The 25,222-nt window shown below is 45.4% G+C and overlaps 1 protein-coding gene across 1 annotated transcript in view; it reads right to left on the minus strand.

The window, feature by feature from the left end:
- The window catches only part of CACNA1S (calcium voltage-gated channel subunit alpha1 S), a 77,996-nt gene extending 59,723 nt beyond the window's left edge, over positions 1 to 18,273 (minus strand). The window contains exons 1-3 of the mRNA XM_056845566.1: positions 18,046 to 18,273; positions 8,476 to 8,581; positions 392 to 531 (exon numbers count right to left, since the gene is read on the minus strand). Of these exons, the coding sequence (XP_056701544.1) occupies positions 392 to 531; positions 8,476 to 8,581; positions 18,046 to 18,209 (410 nt within the window). The 5' untranslated portion in view covers positions 18,210 to 18,273. The remainder of the gene's footprint in view (positions 1 to 391; positions 532 to 8,475; positions 8,582 to 18,045) is intronic.
- Between the last annotated feature and the right edge of the window lie 6,949 nt (positions 18,274 to 25,222).

The raw sequence follows: 25,222 nt of genomic DNA on the forward strand, positions 1-25,222 counted from the left end.
CCCTTGGATAATCACCCCTACTAAGAAGGGCTCCAAATATCCCTTTGTAGGGCCTTGGGCAAACACAACTCCCAAAGGGAAGAAGGCTTTTTTTAAAGTTTACTATTGCTATCTATATGCATGAACTGAGCTTAATGTATACATTAACATAAAATGAGCATGGGGGGGGGGGAGATGCACAACCCCACATAATAACCAAGTTGCAAGAAAGTCAAACTAGTTATGTTCCGTTTGAGTGCAGAAAAACTGTGTAGAAGGAAGCATCTGAAGATGAAGCTATCTGTCCTTCCTTGATATAATCAACCATACCGTCAATTTAACATTGTTCCCAATAACATTTCAGCATTCTCCTAAAGCACATAGTGAAATCCATGAAATTCCGTTTCTTTACCCTAAAAAGACTATGGTAAAATCCAGCACATTCCAAACATTTCGTAGGTAAGCATCTGCGTGGAACAGAAATCCATAGGCTATGATCTTTAGCGCTGCCTCAATGGCAAACACGATCAGAAAGAAGTATTCTAGCTTCTCCTGCAAGAAAAAGACATAGAGGGGAGAGGGGGGAAATGTGCAATGTTTGTAATATGGATAATAGCCTCCATCAGATTTCCTCTGAGTCCCATATCGATTCCACAGAAACACAGTTGAAAAATACAGTTGTACGAACTGTTTTTCTAAGTGATCTGTAGTGACATATCACCATCAAGTCTTGTTCTTTTTAATCTGGCATTTTATAATGTCCCACTTCTTTAGTCATGTGAGAATATCCAGATTGTGACTGTTTTCCCTCTCTGCTTTCTGGGTGATTATGAGTGTGAGCTAGAAGCTCACAGATGTCAGCCATAGAAATGCATCTATGTTTTACCCAACCCATAGAGCAGAATCTGTGGCTCTAGGTTCCCTCATTTTATCCTCACAAAAATCTTGGGAGGTAGGTCCCACTGAAAAAGAGTGAATGGCGCAAGGTTACCCAGTGAGCTTGATGGTTGAATCACGATTTAGATCCACGTCTCCCAGGTTCTAGTCAGACCACTACACAATACCAGCTCTTTGTGATCCCCTTGGTATAGTTTGTAACTCATAAAAGCAACTGCTGCCACCACCTGCAGGTTGGCAACCCTAGGTGTCAGCATACCCTCAGGTGGGTCAGTGGCCAGGGCTCAAGGTAGGGTCGCCAACCTCCAGGTACTAGCTGAAGATCTCCTGCTGTTACAACTGATCTCCAGCCGATGCAATCAGTTCACCTGGAGAAAATGGCCACTTGGGCAATTGGACTCTATGGCACTGAAGTCCCTCCCCTCCCCAAACCCCGCCCTCCTCAAGCTCAGCCCCTAAAACCTCCCGCCGATGGTAAAGAGGGGCCTGGCAACCCTAGCCCAAGGCCTGCTGCTGCTGCCAACCCTCACAAAATGCCATTTCCCTGCCTGCTAACTTGTGAGTGCTTCGCCACCCATGCGTCCAGCTGCGTGGAGCCAGCGTGGTGTAGTGGTTAAGAGTGGTGGTTTGGAGCGGTGGACTCTGATCTGGAGAGCCGGGTTTGATTCCCCACTCCTCCACATGAGCAGCAGAGGCTAATCTGGTGAACTGGATTTGTTTCCCCACTCCTACATATGAAGCCTGCTGGGTGACCTTGGGCTAGTCACACTCTCTCAGCCCCACCTACCTCAAAGGATGTCTGTTGTGGGGAGGGGAGGTGATTGTAAGCCGGCTTGAGTCTCCCTTAATTGAATGAGAAAGTCGGCATATAAAAACCAACTCTTCTTCTTCTTCAGCACACGCTGCCCAGAGCCATCAGGGACAGGGCTGTGGGCAGTGCAGCTACCTGTGAGGATGGGCAGTAGGAGGGCTTGTGAACAGGGTAGGGAGGGATGCACAGGCAGGTAGTGAGACACGTGGGCGAGTAGGAGGAAGGGGGCCCCTGGGAACTCTCTGCCCAAGGCCCTACAAAAGCTAGAACCAGCCTTTTTCTCCCTCCCCACCCCTGAGTTGTGCGCAAGAGGTAGGGTTGCCATGTTCCTCTTTGCCACCGGCGGGAGGTTTTTGGGGCAGAACCTGAAAAGGGCGGGATTTGGGGAGGGGAGGGACTTCAATGCCATAGAGTCCAATTGCCAAAGCGGCCATTTTCTCTAGGTGAACTGATCTCTATTGGCTGGAGATCAGTTGTAATAGCAAGAGATCTCCAGCTACTACCTGGAGATCTCCAGCTACTACCCTTTATGAGGTCTGTGCTTTCTAAGAGTTGGCAACTCTAAGGCGTACAGGGGTGTAGCCCTTCAGATGCATCACAAAGTGTGTGTGTTTGTGGGGGGGAAGGGGTTCTTAGTCCATGATGGCTCATGCCAGCCCCCTGCCTCATCCAGCCCGGCCCTGACACCAGCCCAAACTGCTCAGGTGTGGGGCAAAGGAATAAATACATAACAAAAAGTATACCTTTAATAACTAAAATAATGAAAATAAAATAGAGAACTGAAAAGGAAAACATTTTTGTGCATACCACATACTTTAAGACCTTTTGCTTTTTATGAAATAAATCCGCAGTGATAAATCAGACTCATCTAGATCCCCCATCTGTGTGTACTCAAAGATTTTACAGTGATCAGAACAACAACAAAAACTAGCCTGCCCTCTTTTTCCTTTCTAACTAGTTACCAAAATAGTCTCTGACCTGGATACCCCAGGCTAGCCCGATCTTGTCAGAACTCAGAAGCTAAGCAGGGTCAGCCCTGGCAAGTATTTGGATGGACGCAAGCAATGGCAAACCACCTTCGAACGTCTCTTGCCTTGAAAACCCCACCAGGGGTTGCCATAAGTCAGATGTGACTTGATAACAAAAAACTAGGGGAGGAGCTGGGATTCCCCCACCCACCCACATTTTTTACTTTTGCTCACAAGTGGATAAACTTTGAGGAGGCAATATGGATCTGGTTTTGCTGCATTCTAGTTCCTTATGAAGTTTGTGAATCTACACCAGCAGTTCTGTTGCTCTAACCTGCATTAATTTCTCCCAGTACACTGCAGCACGGAAGAAGCTGCCTAAAAAGGGTGAGAAGCAAAGAAAGCTCTTTAAGCACCGTTGGAGCAGAGAGAGCATTTGCTATCTTTACGCCCTGTCCATTCTCTTCTGCTTAGTGCTTCAGCTGACTCAACGGTCAGCATGGCTACCTTTGGCTGTCACAGCCTAGAATAGTTACTGTGGAGTTTTTCTCCCCACTATTCACATCAGAGGCTGCTTGCTGCCTTACCCACAGCTGCAACTGTCCATCACGCTAAACTCACCATGGGGTTGCCAGGGCTCCTTCCCTGACAGGGTATACATGTTTCAGAATAAAGCAGACAGACAGGGTATGAATGCACAACCGCATTAGGGTATGTCCATCAGTACTTGCCATGTCCATCAGTGGTCATGTAACTGCATCAACACGAGTGCATAATCCCATTTTGCATGTTTTAGTGGTCAGGAAAAAGTGATTTACAGTGCAATCCTGAAAACATTTTCCTGGGAGTAAACCCCATTGACTAGATCTGAGTGGGATTCTAAGTAGATCTGTTTAGGATTGCAATGTACTAGGGTTGTGCAAAAAGAAATTCGGTAAATTTCAGGTTCAGGTTTATCGGGCCTGATTTTTTCCCAATAAACCCGGAATAAGCCAAATACCCATACCAGTAAATTTCAGTATTCGGCTTATTTCCGGGTTTACTGAAAAATTCAGGCCCATTATAGTCTATGGGGATTTTTTCTGAAGCTCCTGTGGGGGTATTTTTGGAGGTAGAGTCCCCAAACTTTCAGCATGGCTGAAAGGGACTCTCCTTGGATGGTCACCGAAGTTTGGTGACCTTTGGGATGGGGGCCAATTTTATAGGCCCATAAAGGGGTCGCCCCCATCCTCCAGGCATTTTAGAGCCGAGATGTCCATCGATTTTCAGGTTCAGAAGTTCAGCATTGCTGAGGATTGATGGAAAAAGCTGATTGACAGGCTGGTGCCTCAGAGTCTCAGGGCTCCATTCGTATCTGGGGCGCATAGCATGAAGTCCATTAGCTTCCAAACTGAGGAAAAAGGCTTAAATGCAAGACAAGGCACGGAAAACATTTCTTTTGGTGGCAAATGACATCCCGTGAACAGTCCTTTATTGTGGTCATAAAAATCTGATTTCAAGAGATAGTCATGGTGCAGGGAAACAAAACCTCTACTCGGGGCAATCTTCAGTTTCAGAGCAGGTTTTCGGGGGGGGGGGTGATATCAGAGCCAGCCGAAGTCTCAACCATGGAGGCTGTCTGAAGGAGAGTGCTCATCCGAGCGACTGAGAAGTCTCCTGGTGGTAGCAGCAGTTGAAGCTGGCACTCTTTAGTTGGAGGGTATATCCCTCCAGACAGGACTGGGTGAGCCCCATCTTTTAAAAAACCCTTATGCTTGCTCCAGATTAACCCACTGAATGGTGATGGACGGATGGCTGTGTGGTTGGATGTTGGTCAGACCAAGTCTTCTGTTGGGTGATATATCTGGAAAGTTTGTCAGACCAAGTTGGCTCTGATTACACGACCCCTACCTCAGAAGGAGGCCCCTAACAAAACAAGTCAAAAAAGAAAGAACAAAAAAGGGGAGAAAGCACAGAGAGTGAAGGCGAATAGCCTAATTGGCTTTGGGCAGACCCCCAGGTTTTGGCGTTCAGTAAACCCAAAGCCCGAAAATTACCGAAACGGCTACTTTTGGGTTTATTTTCAGTTCGGGTTTATTGATATGCACAACCCTACACTGTACATCAGGGATGTTCAGTATGGTAATGTGTTTTCATTCACTCCTCCTCTTCACCCACTCCTTTCTCCTCTAGTCCTCTTCTTCCTACTTCCCACTTCCTCAAGCACTCACTGGGTTGCTCACTGGGTCTGCTACTGCCAGATACCCTGAGGACTACATTCCCAGGGCTTAGCAGCTCAGTGCCTCAGTTGTACCAGAAACAGCACCCAAGCTGCTGGGGAGGGAAAGGTTCTTAAGCCCTCTTCCCACCTATCAGATGTCTGCCTGGCCAGCCACCACTGCCACAAGCCTGCAGTTGCTGTTGTGGCAACAGTAACTGCCGCCACCCACTAAGTGCTGCTAGGGGAGTGCAGGGAGAAGAGGAGATAGAGGACATCCATTGCATTGATTTCAATGCAATGAAAGCAAATTAAAAATCTTTGCAACAAAATATAAACAAAGCAACTGTGTGGTAGAATAGAATTTCACACCAGGTATTTGTGTAAAAAAATTCTGTTTGCTTTGTGAATATTAGGTTTATATTCTGTGAATGCTCGCAGTTAAGCTCGAACTGCCCTTTCAGGTAGTCCGGTCCAAAGAAAGAGCCAGTCCTTCCCCCCTCGACTCATTCTAAATTCTTTGGGGGAGGTGCCATTCGTATAGAAATGAGCACAGCCCAAGAGAGCACAGGAGAGCCAGGAGAAGCATGGCCAGAGAACTCATAAGCAATGGGCCTCCTGAGTCTAAGAAATTACCGTGAGGTTCTAGTCTTTTCCCTTTTGTCCCTGGTGAATTTAGAGTGGGAGTGGAGATGTGCAGAAATGCTGAACCCAGCCAGGCTTTAGAAATGCTAATAGCCTCCCGGACTGAAGAGCTCCTGCTCAAGGCTGTCATTGCCATGTGAAGGACTGCAGGCCTGAACAAAACTCCAAGTTAAGCTTTTAAAACACTGTAATGTCTAAGTTAAAGATCCTGCCTTAGAATAAGATCAGCTAGGGCATATACAGTGATGGTCAGAAGAATGATGTGTTTACACCTTTCTTTTAGTATCCCTTGCTCAATCTGTTGCTGTGGGAAGACTGTGCATTTGGATATTTTAGAATCATAGAATCATAGAGTTGGAAGGGACCACCAGGGTAATCTAGTCCCCTGCACAATGCAGGAAATTAACAACTACCTCCCCCCCCACATCCCCAGTGACCCCAACCTTCGCCCCGCAATGCAGGATCCCACAATCAAAGCACTCCCGACAGATGGCCATCCAGCCTCTGCTTAAAGACCTTAAAGATGAGGACTTCACCACCTTCCGAGGCAGCGCATTCCACCATCGAACAGCCCTCACCATCAGAAAGTTCTTCCTAATGTTTAGGTGGAATCGCTTTTCTATTAGTTTAAATCCATTACTCCGTGTCCTAGTCTCTGGAGCAACAGAGAACAAGCTAGTTCCCTCATCAACATGGCATCCCTTCAAGTATTTAAACATGGCTATCATGTCTCCCCTCAACCTTCTCTTCTCCAAACTAAACAAACCTAACTCCCTAAGTCTCTCCTCATAGGGCATGGATTCCAGACACGGATTTTCTTTTTAATAAATGTTTTATATATATATTAATGCTGATAGTTGTTCTTTGTACCACATAGACTTTCACAATTTGAACATGCTATTTAAAACAGATACCAGGAGAAGGGGGGCAGTCAATTGGGAGTTGCTAATTCCCCAGGGGTGTGCTAGTGCAGTAGGCTGTCCTTGTGGGAACCAGACGCTGGGTAGTGGGACATGCAGGCATGAGGCAGGACTTTAGAACAGCAATGCAGGGGAAAGGGAAGCTGGGAGCCCTGATTCTCATGGTGGGTAATTCCTACAAAGGTCAGGGGTTGGCAGTGGGCGTACCAAAAGAGGGAGAGAGAAAAACCCTCCAACGGACAGGAAAGCCAGGAGAGTGGCCAGGCAGAGACTTGGGTAGCTGCTGGTGCCCGGATGCCTTGAAGGGCAAGATGGAACAGGATCCAAAGGTACGTGGGGCTGTTCTGCCACAGAAGTAGAAAAGCTTGAGATAAAAGAGACATGCTAGAGACTTTGAGGGGACTCTGAAGGAGACCCACATAGGCACATGTTCTGAAGAGAGGTGACTAGCTTGATGGAGAAAAAAGGTAACACTGAGATGAATAGAGCCTGAACAACAAACCAGGAACTGTAAAGATATTTCTACCTGTCTCTTATACATTGCAGAGATAGGTTTTGACCTAAGAAAAGAGGATGCATTTATCCGTTTGATTTTCCCTTGCTCAGATGCTTGTAGTATTTGCTGTTCAACTGTATGCTGTTACTCATTGTGCCCATAGACAGCTTAGATATTTAAATTTTTCTTTTTCTGAAATTGGAGCTATTTGGTCTTTGCAACCATGGACATAGTCTTATGATGTGGCTCATGCTTATCAAAGTATCAGACAGAAGCAGGGACAGCCTGCCCGGCTGGGAATACTTACATAAGATGAGCCTTATTCCTAGCCAAAGGGAGAGGGCATGTGTATGTCTATACACAAGGAAAACATAGTTTGTGAAAGCCCCCTTCCATGAGGTTGCTCTCCCCCCTTTGCCATTGTGCCTTCCACGTTAGGGCTCCTCAGGCCTCAGAGCTGGGGAAGGTAGGATACCAGCTGAGCACACCAAGGGTCCCGCCTTTCCTTCCTGGAACAGTGCCCTGCCTGCTTCCCTAGCCTTGTGTTGCTTGAGAGCCAATCATCCATCCATCCCCATTCACCCAATAGCCCCTACCCTTGGCCCTGGCCCAGCCGCGCCTGTTTCCCTGGCCCAGGTGGTCCTCTTCAATCATCTGTTGGCTGGCTCCTGTAGATTGCCTTGTCTGCCTTAGGCAGGCAAGCTGTTCCCTGGTGCCTTTTCCTCCCTCTGATGGCCATGGACTAGGAAAGTATCCCAGCTTCGGGGCCTAGAGGAGGGGTGAGTCTAGGCATAGGCTCACATCTGGACATAGTTTAAATTTTAGAAGAGACAAAGAGGGAGCAGACAGATTCCGCTGAGTTGTTGGCTGCAGAATGTTAGGGTACAGGAACTCTTTCTCTCTCTCAGATCTGATGGGGAGCAGCAAATCTGTTGCCCTGTAGGGGTGCCTCTCTTCCTCCACCTGTGTTCTATTTGTACATCTGTAAATGAAACAAACTCTACAAAAATGCCCTAAGTCACCAAAGAGAACTGACTCAAGTAATAAGTACTTCTGGAACTTTTTGTGCCCTGGGAAACTGGGGTGCAAATAACAGTACTTTTCCGGTCTTTGGTAACATGGAAGGCACATCCACATAGGCATTAACATGCCCATGTGTGTGATATGTAATGATTCTATGCATGTTGTGTACAGGAGCTAGAAAGCCATAACTGGTGTCTGAGTATAAAAACCTAGGTTTCTTACAACGTAATTTTAAGCAGGATGCATACCCTTCTTCATCCATCCAAGTAAATATGCTTCATAGGAGTAACTCTGTATAAGATTAATGCAGAATTTGAATTACTTATGCATATAGTACATAAAATCCAGGGCATAACTGACCCAAATTTTTGTGCAGTGTAGGATCTGAGATTTTACATTTACACATTCCTAATTCTACTTAGCTTAATGTTCCAGCAATTATGCTACAGCTAGTTTGGAGTATCACCCACTGAATTCAGCACTTAAGGGGTCACTTTAGAAGCATCCCAACAGAAGCATGAAAGAGTACAAATTCTTACCAGTCTGGAGTTGACTTTGTTGGAGTCATCTTCAGGCATAGGCAGGTAGATAGCCAGTGCCACACAATTGGCAAGGATGGTCAGCAGGATGATGGTCTCGAAGGGCCTGAGAAAGCTTGTTAAAGGAAAGTTGATAACAGAATGTTGAGCCACAAACAGGAATAATTGAAAACCACATAAAAGGCATTGGTGTTAATTTCAAATATTATTCAATATTGTCGAAGGTTGTCTCCGGCCAGATAAGATAGTTTTAAAAGCTATATTTACAACACTGTTTTAGTAATCTGAATAAATGACAGCTCCTGAACCCATGACTCAAAGAGGCATTGGGAAAAGGTCATGATTTGCCCCATCAGGTGGAGGGGAGCGCTGGATAGCATGACGCTACCTTCTTTGTGATGGAGTTGGGTATGCGGGGGGGGGGGACAAAGGGCATATAAGGGACATCATCAGCCCCACCTCCCTCTGTTTTGACCATCTGGTAAGGGAGGCAGAGGGCAGGAAGGATTAGCAGAGCAAGGCACATCTGGTGGCATAGGTTTGAGGGGGAGAGGAATCAATGAAGTCTAAGGTAATGTTAGCTTGTTCAATGGGAGCCTGCATAACCCAGCTATTCCCCTCCCCAGATCATTCTCTTGCCGCTGGCACCTCCAGCATTCACAGCATCCACTAGGTTCTGCTGGTTGCTGCTGGTCTTCGTATAAAAACTCCTGGTGCCATCCTTTGGTACTTAGGTTTGTCCTAAAATTAAACAGCATTTACCCCCACTGTGTTGTATCCTTTGCACATTGGTGTCTGAGGGAGCCACGATAGACTCTTCGCTTCACTACAGTTTACAAGGAGCCCAGAGATCTGGGGGGCATTTAAGGTTCTCTGAGATGTATACTAATGTAACTTGATGCAAAGGATTATCTCTCACACACGTACACTATTCTGCTCCCAGGAACAACAGCAGCTCTTGGAAGTTTTACCTTGCATAACACAACAATGAGGGATGTGTGAAAAACCAAGGGGATGTGTTGCAAAACTTATTTATTTTTTCCCAGGGCCATGGATTTCTACAGAAAATATGAGCCAATCAGTTTCCTTCTGTCCCATTTTGTTCTCTTATTTCTTTCTCTCTAACATTATACAGGCCCTAGAAGTTCTGCACATTTGTACTTTAATCAAAATAACAGTGCATCATAGGTTCCGTAGTCTGGGGTAAACTGCAAACACAATGATGCAGAGTGGCTGTGGGACAGGCTACGTTACATGTAAGCTACATGTTACATTTCTGAAGCCCCAATTTCTTTAAAAATTAAAACAGTCTTAGGAGGATGGGATTTTGAGTGGAAGAGCAGTGGGGGAAGGGGCTGTTTAACCCTTTCCCCACTAGCCACTTTTCTACTCAAAATTATTCCCCTATCTACCTTTTCTCCAAGGGAAGATCCGTTAATCCTTTGTTCAAATTCACAGCCTTGCAAGATTACCTTTCATATTTTTAAAAGCTAGATCTTCCTTATACACCTGCACGTGTATTGCGTAGTTGGCCTCTGGGAGTGAATGAAGTATGCCTGCAGGAGATAGTGTGGGGATGTTATGTTAGGAAAAGATCAGATTAGAAAAAGCAAAATCTGTGGAAGAAATGCAGACCAGGAAAAAAATCTGTGTCTGCCAGCCCATCCCTAAACAAACTGAGCACATTTTTCTATCTTAGAAGAGTAACAGAATTTTCACAGAATCACATTGCTGGTGAAAGTTTGTCAGCAATCTCATGCATATTTATTCTTCCACCAACTGAAAATGGTTTCTTGAGTATCTTATTATCTGAAATCTCTGCACCTGCCACAACCACATTGCCCCCTAGAACCATTCTACCAAATCCATAGTGAAGAAAGTATACTAAACAAGAACTTTGAAGATCTCAGACCTGCACATTCACACCAACAAGTTCCATTAAAGGTAGCACCTAAGTTATTAGACTATCAGATCTACTAGCTATGTTATCCTCTTAACATAGATAATGTGCAGCTAAGCAAGGGAAGTTGCTGAAGCCCAATAACCAGCAGCTGTTTGGAGGGTTGACAAGATGCAAGCAAGACTGCTTGATATAGTGGGATCAGTTTACTAATGTAGTTGGCTACTGATCATAAACTCTTGAACACAGCATATGATATCAAGCTGCAACAGCCACAACTTCAATTGCTCGCTTTAATAGAATGTCTATTAGTATTCACATCCTCACCAGGTCATATCAGCAACTATTTGACCTTGTGTTCCTTTTCGACCTCCTAAACTAGCACCATTTTATTCAGATGTGGGGTGACTTTCCAAGACTTCATCACTAATGCACGGCTCATACAAAATCATCACAGAAGCAACCAAACAGATGTATGTCATATTTTCAATCCATAGTCACTGTCTTTACATTGGGAAGAAGATGCTCAGAAGTGTAAAGTTTAAAATGATTATTTTTCAAGTGGCACTTAATATAGAAACTTGATGTGATTATTATTTTTATTATTATTATATTCGATGTATATCTCGCTCCCTTCCCAGCCAAGGCTGTGATGCAGCCATGTAGACCAAAAAAAACAGCCATACTGAATCTGCCTCAAAAGCCCTGCTCTCTGTGCTTTGGTTTTCGGAGGTGAAGAGGGTGGCAACTTGAGACAGGGTTTTTTTCAGTAGTGGCAACTTGTCTGTAGAACGCCCTTCCCATCAAGGCTCACATAGTGATTAAGTTACTTTCTTTTAGGTGCTGGGGCAAAACATGTTTGTTTACCCAGGCTTTTAATTAAGGGTTTGAACTTTCAAAATAATTTTATGTGCTTTAAGTTTGAAATTGCTAAACTGATTTTAAATTGCTCACTATTTGTTTTTTAATTCCCAGGCTTGGTTTTTTAAAGGCTGGTTTTATTGTATGCTTTTAAGAGCCCCGTGGCGCAGAGTGGTAAGCTCCAGCACTGCAGTCCAAGCTCTGCTCACGATCTGAGTTCGATCCCAACGGAAGTCGGTTTCAGATAGCCGGCTCAAGGTTGAGTCAGGCTTCCATCCTTCTGAGGTCAGTGAAATGAGTACCCAGCTTGCTGGGGGTAAAGGGAAGATGACTGGGGAAGGCACTGGCAAACCACCCTGCAAACAAAATCTGCCTAGGAAACGTCGGATTGTGACGTCACCCCATGCGTCAGGAATGACCCAGTACTTGCACAAGGGACCTTTACTTTTTTAATGCTGTTGTTGTTGTTATGGTAGCCACCTCGGACCGATTCCCCAGGAGAGGCAACATAAAAATTCCTTAAATAAATAAATAAACCAATGGTCAATCTAGTCCAATGGTCAATCTAGCATCCTATTTTACACATTTCAACCAAAATGTCCCTGGAAGGCCTCCAAGCAGGGCATAAAGGCTATTGCTTCTGAACAAGGGGGCTTCATTTAGGCACATGGCTAATAGCCACTGATGAATCTGTCTTCCATATATTTGTCTAATCCCCTTTTAAAGCCTCCTAAGCTAGTGGGTGCAGCCAGAGAGAAGGAAGCTTGGAATAGCCCGATCTCGTCAGATCTTGGAAGCTAATCAGGGTAGATACTTGGAAGTGAAACCACCAAAGAAGACTCTGCAGATGAAGGTAATGGCAAACCACCTCTACTTCTCACTTGTCTTAAAAGCCCCTTGCTGGGGTTGCCATAAGTCGGGACTTGACGGCGCTTTCCACATACCCAAGCTAGTAGCCATCACTATGTCCTGTGACAATGAATTCCATATGAAAACAACACTTTAAGTCAAAATATACTGCATATTATCTGTCCTGGATAGTAACCTTGTTGGATGCCCATGAGTTGCAGAAAAATTTCTCAGTCCACCATATATACCCCATCCATAACTTTATAAACCTTTAACATGTTCCCCTTTAGTCCTCTAAACTGAAAACCTCCAAACCTTGTAGCCTTTCCTTGTATGAAAGTTACTCCAATCTCTTAGGCCGTTTATGCTCGGTTATTAGCAGCGCATTCCAGACTGAAGTGCCCCGCATATTTTTTTGAGTTTTTCACACTGAACCGTCATTTTAGGAAGTGACTGCAAAACCGGCACATACCTGCTTCGCATTTCTTGAGCCCCTTTAACACAACCTTTTGTGTTTGTTCGATCCCCACCTCAAATAATCCCCTTAAGGAAGCATGCAAAATCATAGCTGCGTGTTAGCTATGCAAATGGCGGTTGCTAATGGCTATGCGAACAAAGGAGCAGGCAAGTAGGGGGAGTGGAATTTCTCCTTTTGCATTGGGACCATGAATAGGCATTTTAAAGGTTGTGTTTTTTAAAAAGAGCTTTGAGTGAGCATCAAAATTGACCCTACGTAAATGGCCTCTGTTTTTTTGTCGCCCTTTTCCACACCATTGCTAGTACTACAGTATCCTTTTGAGAGAAGATTACTAAAATGACTCATTGGCCTATCTCCTACCATGTCATTCAGCAACGTTTGAAGCCTTTCTCCAGCCTAAGGAGCCTTTCTCCAACTTAAGTGCTTCTTCCACTGGGAACACTATTGCATGGGGAACATTACGGGGCATAGAAGACATTAATGGAGCAGAACTGAAGCACTGATGTTCTAAAGATTCCTGAAAACATTTGATCATTAGAGAAAGGGAGATGATGGAAAGGAAAGGAAATGGCTGGTGAAGAAAGGGAAGGAAACAAGCACCAATAAAGAGGACATCATTGTATATTGCCATTGATGGGATGGTAGTTACTTTTTTAAAAAATTTCTTTTTGGAATTATGAATATGGATTATAGGTCAATAACTTAGAACCAGGTGCTCTGCAGAAAGTGGCAGAAAAGGGAAAGGAAAAGAAGCACCAGCTTTGAAAGAGGAAGTACATTGAATGGGGGGGGGGAAAGGAAGATTCATAGCAATGAATGAGCAAACAGACACTTCTATGTGATTTGGTGGCACCCCTTGCCGAAAGAGAAACTGCCTGTAATCTACCGAAAGTCACACGTGGCTGCTAAAGACTGATAAGAGTTTGCCATGGAGTACCTTGTTATACTAAATTAGCTCAAGTCTTCAGGGCTGGATGCAGGTCTTTTCCAGGTGGTCAGGGGCCTGTTGGGTTGTGGCCTACGTGAGGAGGTGAACTGCTGTGCTCAACACTTTGTGGATAAAATCTCTTGTATCCATTCCAACTTGGACTCTAGATTAGCAGTGACGTGACTGGATGGTCCCAGTGTGGTGACTTGTCCAGTCATGTGACATACCTTTCAGCTTGTTCAGGTCTGAGGATGTAGACAGGAGGATTCTTGGATGTCTGAGACCTACTGCCTGCTTGAATGGCACATACTTCCTGGATGTTCAAATATGGGGGTGGGGGGAAGCTGGTGGACTGGGTCCAGGAGACAGTAAATGCCTCCCTGAGAGAGGAGGAGGTCATCCCTGCCATGAAGTGGGCAGTGATAGATCCATTCCCAAAAAAACATAATCTACACCCAGGAGAATTGAATAACTACTGTCCAGTCTCAAATGTATCAATCTTGAGCAAGGTGATTGAACAAGTGGTGGCTGGGCAACTTCAGGGATTCCTGAATGAAGCGGATTGTTTGGATCCATTCCAGTCTGGTTTCAGGACTGGTTATGGGAGTGAAATGGCCTTGGTTGTCCTGGTAGCTGACCTGCACTGAGAGATGGACAGGGGAGTGCAATCCTGTTAATTCCCCTGAACTTCTCGGCAGCTGTCAATACCATCAATCATAGTATTCCTCTGGACAGCCTTTTGGGGTTGGGATTGGAAAGCACGGTTTTGCAATGGTTTTGGTCTTACTTCAAAAGTAGGTTTCAGTGCATGGTGCCGGGGGACTGTGGCTTGGCCCCTTGGCCTCTGGGGTCCCACAAGGTTCTGTCTTGTCCCCCATGCTTTTAGCATCTTTATGTAGCCACTGGGAGGGGTCATTTGGAGATTTGGGCTCAGTTGCCACCAATGTGCAGATAACACTGAGCTCTTCTAACATGTGCTTCCAGCAGATCCCAAGAAGGCAGTAAAAACCATAACTGGGATCCTGAAAGCAGTTAATTCTTAATTCTTAACTTAATTCTGACAAAACAGAGGCGCTACTGGTGGAAGGAGGATCAGACCAGGGAAAAGGTATATCTCCTATTCTGGATAAGGGGTGCACTTCGCCTAAAGAAATAGGTTTGTTGCTTTGGGGTGCTGCTGGCTCTGGGCCTCCTGTTGGATAAACAGGTGGCAGTGGTGGCCGGGGCACCTTTTACCAGCTTTGGCTGGTGAGTCAGCTGTGGCCCTTCCTGCCCAGGAAAGATCTTGGAGCTGTGGTGCAAACCCTGGTTTAGATTAAGCTCTCCTTCCCTGGAGGTTTTTAAGAAGAGGTTAGATGGCCATCTGTCAGCAATGCTGATTCTGTGACCTTAGGCAGATGATGAGAGGGATGGCATCTTGGCCATCTTCTGGTCACTAGGTGTGTGTGGGGGAGGTAGTTGTGAATTTCCTGCATTGTGCAGGGGGTTGGACTTGATGACCCTGGTGGTCCTTTCCAACTCTATGATTCTATGATTACTAGATTAGCTTACTGCAGTGTGCTCTGCATGGGGCTGCCCTTGAAAACTGTCTGGAAGCTTCAGTTGGTACAGAATACTGTGGCCAGGATGCTGACTGGCGTGTGTCATATCACTCTAGTCTTTTCCCATCTACACTGGTTTCCAGTTTGCTTACAAGCCCAATTCAAGGTGCTGGAATTGGCCTTTAAAGCCCTGTGAATTGGGTGGAAAGGCAGCATAGAAATGTTTTACATAAGTAAATAGCATCCTAGGTTAATGAAGGAGTGTCTGTTGCGGTGGGAACTGTTTGATACTATTGTACAGGTCAGTATATATTTCTAACTTTTGAAAGTTCAGGAGTGTGGTCTACAGGTTTGTTTTAAGAACTGTCTCCAACTATTTATTGCACCTGTATAATAGCTGTATACCTTCTCATAGAATTTTGGTTCTGCATACATATATGCACTTTCCACATGCCCCTGTCTTTTACCATGTCTTTTAATTATTTTTAAATGACAATATATTTATTCTTGTTTTTATTTGTATTTGTTTAGATTCCCCTGAAGAAATGTAGACAAAACACATAGAGGCAGTATAACAAAATAAAACTATTCTTTTCCCCATTGCACCACTGTTTTGTTGCTCTTTTGCTTCCTCAGGTCATCCATATTTTTGGCACTACTCCTACTTTATATTTATACATCTATACATCTAATAGCGACGTGTGATATCTAAATCTGTGACTTGGGACCACACTGACATAATACAGATTTTTCTGCAAACTTGGGGTACTCTTCATTTAAAAAAATAGTGTTGTGTGCACATGCACAGACAACACGCCAAGACAGCCGGGGACCTGAGCGGAGCTTTAGATTGGTGGTGGGGCCTGGAGCTGCAATGAGGAGGGCGATGGGATTTTCTCCCCTTGCGAGTCTCGCAGGCCTCCGACTTTTTACTGTATGTTAAAAGACTGTCACATACATTGTCCCAATAATCTTTGCAACAACCCTATTTGGCGGATCAGTAGTATTATCCTCATATAAATAACAGACAGCTGAGGCTTAGAGGAGATGGCTTGTCTTACATTTAATTGATGGATTTTCTAGTTTACAGTTCAGTTTCTCAGTCGCTTTATTTCACCACCTTACCCACTAGAGTTGCCAGGTCCCTCTTCACTTCTGGCAGGAAGTTTGGGGGCGGAGCCTGAGGAAGGCGGAGTTTTGGGAGGGGAGGGACTTCAATGCCACAGAGTCCAATTGCCAAAGCGGCCATGTTCTCCAAGTGAACTGATCTCTATCGGCTGGCAATCAGATGTAATAACAGGAGATCTCCAGCTAGTACCTGGAGGTTGGCAACCCTATTAGCCACTTATGCCTCAAGGGCCTACAGTCTGGTTTCTCTGCCCCCAAATGGACTCATTTTCATCTACTATCTTTCTCCAACTCACCAGATTCTCTGCTGCTGAGTGGCAAGGTGGCTGCAAGATTAACATGTTCTTTCACAGCAGAGAACGGAAACAATTTACCAATTTTGTTAAAAACCAGGCTGAGAGTTAGTGTCACCTGGCATTTCCTTGGTGGTGATTAAGTAACTAGAAAGCTTCCATACATGAGCCTCTGTGCTGCTGCCCAGGCCCCCCACACCACCCTCTTATTTAAAAACCACTGAGGACGGGAACAAAAACAGCAAACAAAATCTTGCTCTCCCTTCCCTTGTCCATCATTTAAAAGTTGATATTTTGCCCACTTATCCCATCTAAGTGGAATACCGAATATGCACCATTTTCTGGTATCCCTAACACTGTGATACATCTCTTTGACTCCTTTGATTACCTGTATTACATCCCTGGTTTGATCATGCCATCACAAGACTAAAAAAGACTTGTAAATCATCTTTTCCCGATCTTTGCCCTGGAGGAAATATCCTCCCAGCATCAGTCCAGAAACACATCACGCACCTTAGTTCCCCAGTGTTCATGTTATGATGTGTCACAAGCAGAGAGCAGGAGTGAACAAGAAACCTCATACCATTCAATAAACACCTCTGTAAAACAACCTGTGTGGCTCAAACAAATCAGCCAAGTAGCAGACCTTTCAGGTAGGTTTTAAAAATAAATCCTTACAAGGTCAACAGCTAACCTATGGGGAGAAATTTTTTCATGACACCAAATGGGTAGGTCCTGAGCTCGAAACAAAATCAATTTGTTCATCATCCTGAGAGGCATTTTTCTTGGCATTTTATCAGTTGGCCTTCTAGTAGGGTTGCCAGCTCCGGGTTGGGAAATACCTGGAGATTTTGGGGGTGGAGCCTGAGGAGGGTGGGGTTTGGAAAGGGGAGGGACTTCAATGCCATAGAGTCCAATTGCCAAAGCAGCCGTTTTCTCCTGGTGAACGGATCTCTATTGGCTGGAGATCAGTTGTAATAGCGGGAGATCTCCAGCCACCACCTGGAGGTTGGCAACCCTACCTTCTAGTTAACCATTCCTTAACCCCGGTAACTGCAAACCAAGATCTGGGGGAGGGGGGGAAGGAGGCACTGTTCCTAAACTTAACATACTCCCATCAAGGAGCCAAACAAAATAACTATAATCAATGTTCCCCTCTCTGTTCAAAAGCCAAACAATTTTTTTGCACCCATAACTGTTCTACAAAACGTATTCTGGAATTCAATACTTCTAATAATCAGAAACCTCCATGCTTACTCTACAAATGAACACTTGTACAATAACTCCTCATTTACACTCACACACACACCTGTTAAATCAAAGCAAGGTCGAGACATTGCTTTCCTTTTGAGACCTTCTCAGCCCCCTGAGCCTCTTCCTCTCCCAGTGGCAGAGATAAATGTCAAGACCACTTGCTTTTTCAGCACTTCTGAGGAACAGAAAGATCACGTAAATGTTCAGAAGAGTTTCTTAACAAGTATTCGCCAGCTCTCTTCCTTGCCTTTCCTCCCCCTCTATGCTCGGCTGCTGTTGGGCTTCAGCCCTCAAACACTCCAGCCCTGAGGCAACCCCCCAGTTTCCCAAAAGGATACTTCCATTCCACAATAGCAATGCAGGCCTTGCGCACCGGGTTCTGGAGGGTGAGGCAGAAGAGGGACCGGAGAGGCCTGGGGGGAGCTTCCAGTGCTGCTTTCTTTGCCTTTTCTTTCAGTTGCTTTTTCTTCTGGATATCATCCTGGACAGAAGTGGGCTCCATGATAGCTTCCCCTCTCCTAATTGCCTACTCCAGCCAGGGTTTCCTTACCCCTTCCTCCTCCTCTTCCTCCCCCTCTCTGAGCCTCCTTCCCCAGCACTGGGGTGGCTGAAGCCCCCTCTGGATCGTCTTTCAGCAGATCAAATCTTAGTGCAGTGTGGGGCTGCGGGGCTGGGAATTGCACTCCCACAGACACAAATACATCAGGCACAAGTTTATAATTAGCTACCGGCCTGGCTCCCAGGGCTTTCAGATTTCCTGAGACAGCAAAGGAGCCCTGGCAGCTGTTGCTTCTTCATACTCATGGCCATTTTTGAGCTATCAAACCAGGTCAGGGGAAAGGATGCATGTGGGGGGAGGTGCGGTGGGCTTCAAATGCCAACCCTCGAGTTGAAAAGTGTTCATTCACTCAAGTTTACCTTCCTTTCCACCCCATGTTTGGACTGCATGCACAAAAGGTCTGTGAAAGTTGCTTGAAACGACATCTGGGGACACTGCCCCAGCATCGTCCCACCATTCTCAACCACTGTCATAGCCCTACGGCAGCCACCTGTCCGTGGGCCAGTGGTGTAGGTCCCAGTGCCAGCATGGAAGTAGGCCATTAACACATCCAAAGACAAAGAGCTTTCAGAAGGATGGGAATAGCAGTTTAATCTCTAGCAAGCTCCCAGGGAAGACAATAGCAGCTCTAGAAAGGGATGGAGACTCTCTAGGGTTGCCAGGTCCCTCTTCACAACCGGTGGGAGATTTTGGGGGCAGAGCCTGAAGAGGGCGGGGTTTGGGGAGGGCAGGGACTTCAATGCCATAGAGTTCAATTGCCAAAGCGGCCGTTGTTCTCCAGGTGATCTTATCTCTATCGGCTGGAGATCAGTTGAATTAGCAGGAGATCTCCTGCTACTGCCTGGCAGTGGCAACCCTAAAGTAGGGGGGTGGGGATGGCCAGAGTTAGTCAGCTTCATATGCTGTTCCAGCCCAGAAATGCCCCTCATCAGTGGGGGAAAGTTACACCACCAGAAAACATGGCATAGCTTATAGGCACCCACGCAAACCAAAAACTGGCGCAGCAACACCCAAAAAGCCCAGAGGAGCACAGGATGCTGACTACGGGTGCAACCAATCACCTCTCTCCCCTGCAACGTCCAAGCCCCCTCCCCAGCCTTACAAAAAAACCCACCAGAACACTCCAGGACTCATTAGGTAGGGCACATGGCATGGGAGTCTCTCTCACAGCTCCCTGCTGTGTGGACTTAGAGTGAGCATCATGGCACTTTGGTGGTAGGAGTAGCACAGAGAGGGCACTTAGCACTGCTGGGCAAGCACTTTGCGTTAACACCCAAGAGGGACTAAAAAGTCCATACTCTGTGGCTAACTTGTCTCATTGCACAATCCTAACAGGTACCTAACATGATGCTCAACCCAAAGGAGCAACCGTGTGGTGACAGATAAGCATGGGTGGGGAACCCAAACTTGCTTCCCCATTCCACTTGCATGAGGCTGTGTGCTATCCCGGCAATGTTGCCTCCCACACTCAAGCCTAGCAGCATTGCATTTGTGTGGGGGTGGCATGAGCTACAGCCTCCCAGCACCACGGCCCCTGTCGCACAATTCCAGCAAAGTTTCCCGCACGAACTGCACTGAGCTGGTAGCTCATTCCTTTGCTGATGCCCCCCCCCCCCAAGCTCACCAGTGGATCGGGAGGATCTGGCAGATGCCCCATTTTACTCAGTGGAGCTGGACAACCCTTGTACGCATTCCTTTGCAGGATCAGAGCCTTGTGAAGCAGCTGCTGAGGTGGGTGGATTGTTGGCAGTTGCTGAGCACTGCAACACAGGACTGGTGAGCATCGCTTGGATGGCACCATCCTCTGCCTCAAGGGGTGGTTCAAGGTGAAGTCGCTCCCCATGGGGCTGAAATTGTGGATCCTGCTGGGGTGCTACAGACATAGCTGAGCACAGCACTCATACCCGGTTGCCATCACTGCACGTCTCTGTTTTCGCTTTCCTGCAGTTGATGATTCAACGGGAAGACCTCTGGGCGTGGTCAATGCCATTCCCCACACACACTCTGCTCAGTATGCTGTTCCAGCCCACCTCCTAGAGTGGAGTGTTGGATTTTGGTGGAATTAAATTACCTCACAGGAAGGAGGAACTGGGAAAGCTGAGCTTGAACCTGGATGCCTGTGACATCACAGTATGTGAGATCATATCCTCCCCTCCTCAAACTCTTCCCTCTCCAGTAACTGCCCGCAGAGCTCCAGCAATTTCTGAGCTGCAGTTGATCACCCTATCTTACAGTGCAAGCTGAGATTTCAGCAGGAAATTCAATCTGACCTAACAGCACTACGTGGACAGCCTAACCCGTTTGTGAAAAATGCTAATGTGTGTATAGTTCTTCCTCCGGGCTAAATATTATTATGACAATACCCTTTGTGCTAAAAAGCACTCTGATTAATTACTGAGAGCTCCTGATTAATGGTCTGGTAGCCAGGTAAAGGGAGAGTCTTAGGGTTGCCAACCTCCAAGTACTAGCGGGAGATCTCCTGCTATTACAACTGATCTCCAGCTGATAGAGGTCAGTTCACCTGGAGAAAATGGCTGCTTTGGCAATTAGACTCTATGGCATTGAAGTCCCTCCCCTCCCCAAACCCCACCCTCCTCAGGCTCCACCCCTAAAACCTCCCACCAGTTGCCAAGAGGGACCTGGCAACCCTAGAGAGTCTCCATCCCTTTCTAGAGCTGCTATTGTCTTCCCTGGGAGCTTGCTAGAGATTAAACTGCTATTCCCATCCTTCTGAAAGCTCTTTGTCTTTGGATGTGTTAATGGCCCCTTAGGACTACATACAGAAGCTGGTCCCCCACTTCAGGATGAAAGGGAAATGAGAAAGATAAGGCCTACATGGAGGCTTGATGGCAGTGGAGAGTGTTCTAAGCATAGAGGCCAACACCATTATTTCATTATATGTTCAGGACACCTTAGAATTCTGGGAGATTCTAGACTTATAGTATCAATTCTCTGTGCACATTGCGTAGAAAGATGGATTTCCAAATATTAATGTTACACCTTTAGAATAGAGCTTTGGCTTCCCATCCCATTCAACAGAGACAGACTAGAACAGCTGAGGGTTTTTGCTATCCCATACCTCATGCAGTTGGCCGCTAATCAAAATGCCTGCAGCCCTTCCCTTATTTTTCAGTTCTGTTTTGCAGAGGGCCAGTGGCTTTTTCATTGGTAGGCTACCCACACGCTTGGTTTAGCAATGCTGAAGTGATCCCACTATGGTTTGTTCAGCGACACACACACCCAAAACCATGTGGGTACAGTGGTTAAGGCACTCGTCTGGGAGAGAGCAGGAATTCTTGGTTCTGTTCCCAGATCTCCTGCTAGCAGAGGGAACAGTTTTGTTACTTGCCCTTAGACTTGGCAAGAAAGAAGCAACCAAAAGCCAAGAAAGGGGGATTTAGGAATGGTCAAGGAAACCAGAAAATAGGACATTGACATACAGGCCACAGGCAAGGACCAATCCAACCCAGCAGCAAATTTAGCTTGCTATAATTTTCTGCATAAAATAATCATTGACAGAGAAAGTTAATGAGGATTGGTGCATTGGCTATGAATGTGAACTGCAAATTCTCTCCATATCTCCCTTCAGTCACAATCACAACGCCAGTGGGCCCTTGCCATGGCCAAGAGCAGCTCAGCTACTACTTGCCACCATGCCTTCTGGCGCATGGCTGTGGAGTGGGTTTCTGCCTTAAGTGCATGCTACCCAGACAGCGATGTCCATCCTGAAGCGCTGGAATGATTAGTTTGGCCCGCCTAGGAAATGCATGTGTACTTTCATGGCACAGGGTGTCCTGTATGAGCAGGTGGTGGAGGAGGGTGTGTCCGGAGCTGAGGCTATCACGCGCACAGTGATACTTCCTGTGAAGTGGGCAGCCATGGCATTGAGGATTTATCTGGTAGGTGTGAGGAGTCCTGGCGATGGTTCATCCCTAGGCGGGGGTTGGCAATCCCTCCATTGCTCCCTCCCTGGCTCCCCTCTTCACTTGCTCACACCCGCCCTTTCTCCTGCAGGTTATCATTGACAGGCAGGCCAGTGGGGGCTGCCAGGCAGGCCAGAGTCCCAGGTATCCAGGAACCAGTGGAGTGCTCCAATGATGCTCCAGCAGCCAGAACATCCACAAACCATCCCATTGTGCCAAGGCAGGAGAAAACTGAGGTCAGTGATAGGGAAGCAGATCCCAGATGGCATTAACCCCTTTGACAAAAAAAGAATACATTTTAAACAACTATACAACATGTCATTCAGATAAAGTTATTTCTGCCATCAGATGTTCTTGTAACAAAATGTAGGGAAGACTTCTAGAAAATTAAAGACACAAAACTGAACATAGGAGCAACACATATCGCAGAATTGGTGCCCCTTTGGTAAAACATTTTATTGAGAGAGAATATGGACCCACTGATTTTATTTTGAGGGGTTTATATAATTCATACCATCATAATGAAAAAATCTTGTTAAAAAAGAAGGTTGAGTGGATTTTAAAGTTGTAGACTTTGGCCCCTCATGGGTTAAATTCTGATCTGGGACTCCTGACCTTGCTCAACTAATATCTGTATTAAAAAGTTGTGTCATCATCCACTCAACAATACAATTCAACTGCTTTGGAGAGGGTCATCACAAAGAAACTCTGGTCAGTAGTTGTTTAATATATTTATATATTTGTATTTTCTTTCTACATGTCCAATGTATCGATTATTTATCACATTCTATATTCTGATCAAGATGTGTCCTCTTTTGAGCTTATTTTATCCTGTCTCATCAACTGATATTAATTTCAAAAGTTTGTAATTTTTAAAAGTGTGGTTCTTTTACTAGTTGTATTTATTATAAAATTTTGTTTTTATAGATCCCCCTGATGAAGTTTATATAGAGAAATTCATAGGGGCTTTACAAGACCATAAAGCTGTCACCTGCTACCCGACATCTTTTTTCCTTTTTTGGTTTGTTGGCCCGTTGCTAGGTTAGCCCTATTTTTCTTTCACTTTATGGCTGTGGCATGATTACATACCCCCACACTTTCCACAGAGAACACAGATGCAAAAAAAATTATTGCGCTTCTCTGCCCTATCTCCATCCCTCTTTAACAATCCCTTTATTCCTTGGTCATCCAAAAGCCCGATGGCTTCTCTGGCTGGTTTCCTGCTCTGGATAGACTTAAAGAAATGTTAGTCTTGATGCTTTTAGCAACCTGCTCCTCAATTCTCTTTTTGCATGCCTAATTATTAACCTGCATTTCTTTTGCTAAAGTCTGTGGTCCCTTCTGTTCAATTCATTGGGCCATACCATCCACTTTTTAAAAAAAGTTAACTTGCATTGTTAACCATGCAGGCATTCTTTTAGACTTGGCAGTGCCTTTCCTAACCTGGGAGATGCATTCTATCTGGGCTTCCATTAGTATGGTTTTAAATGGTTTCCAAATATCTTGTGTTTCTCTTTCAGCATCCTTTAACTATTCTCACTTTTGTACAGTTCCCTCTTTTGAAATCAAATGTTACAGTTTTGGACTTTAGGAGTAACTTTCCATTGAAGTGAATGCTGAACTTAATAGCACTGTGGTCACTGTTCCCAACTGGTGCAACAACCTCTTCATCTCTCACCAGGTCTTGAGTCCCACTCAGAACCAAGTTCAAGAGAGGGGCTGCGGCTTAGTTCAATCCCCAGCATCTCCAGTTAAAGGGACTAGGCAATTTGATGATGTGAAAGACCTCTGCCTGAGACCCTGGAGAGCCACTGCCAGTCTGAGTAGACAATACTGACTTTGATGGACTTTTCTGATTCAGTATAAGGCAGCTTCATGTATTCATGTGTGTATTAATGTAAGATCACTACCTCTCGTTGGCTCTGTGACCAACTGTTCCAGTGCACAGTCATTTATGTCTAGGAATCTCATTTCTATGGCATGATTTGAGCACACGTTTACCCAGTCAATCTGAGACTGTTAAAGACTGTTGAGTCTTTAAGATGACACAAGACTTCTTTTAGTTTTTGTTGCAACAGAATATCATTGCTACCACACTGGCAGGTATGCCAACAGAGCAAACACTTCCAGATGACTCAAAATTATGACCTATGGGAAGAGGAACTTCTTATATCTTTCCTTTTCCTTGTTTCAAAAGGTGAGGTTTGTGGCTTTGTTGTTGCTTTCCAGTTCATTGAGCGTTTTAACAGCTCTGCCAAACCACTGCTGCAGCAAGCTTAGTTTGGGAGCAAAAGATCATCACAAAACTGGTCTCTGGGAACATCTAGTGGAATACTGGGACACAGCAATTACAAAAATAAAATTATAAGGGAGGGAGTCATCATCATCCTGTTCATTTCCCACTCTTAACCTGTTAATGCTATCCTATCCATTACCTTGTTAATGCTATCCATTGCCACTTTCCTGGGAGTAAGACCTATTAAACAGACCTGAATAGAATTCTGAGTAGACTTGCTTAGGATTGCTCTCTAATTTACTAAAATTTAAAATGAATATAAAAGTAGTATTTTGGCGAACTCTCTATTCTTTGTCGAAGGCTTTCACGGTCAGAGTTCATTGGTTCTTGTAGGTTATCCGGGCTGTGTAACCGTGGTCTTGGAATTTTCTTTCCTGACGTTTCGCCAGCAACTGTGGCAGGCATCTTCAGAGTAGTAACACTTCAGTGTTACTACTCTGAAGATGCCTGCCACAGTTGCTGGCGAAACGTCAGGAAAGAAAATTCCAAGACCACGGTTACACAGCCCGGATAACCTACAAGAACCAATCTCTATTCTTTATTTGTTAATGATCCAGTATACAGCAAAATTCAATCACTTATTATTATATACTGCCTTTTTTCTACTAGTGAGGAGAACAGCTCACAGTTCAAAAGAACTGCCTGCAATTTAATACACAGGAAACAAAAGGAAAAAGGTGATGGGAAGGGAAGAGGAAAACAAACAGGCTCTAGGACCCTGTCCTAAATAACATACA

The sequence above is a fragment of the Euleptes europaea genome, chromosome 2 (assembly GCF_029931775.1).
Source record: "Euleptes europaea isolate rEulEur1 chromosome 2, rEulEur1.hap1, whole genome shotgun sequence".
In the NCBI taxonomy this organism is placed as follows: Eukaryota; Metazoa; Chordata; class Lepidosauria; order Squamata; family Sphaerodactylidae; genus Euleptes; species Euleptes europaea.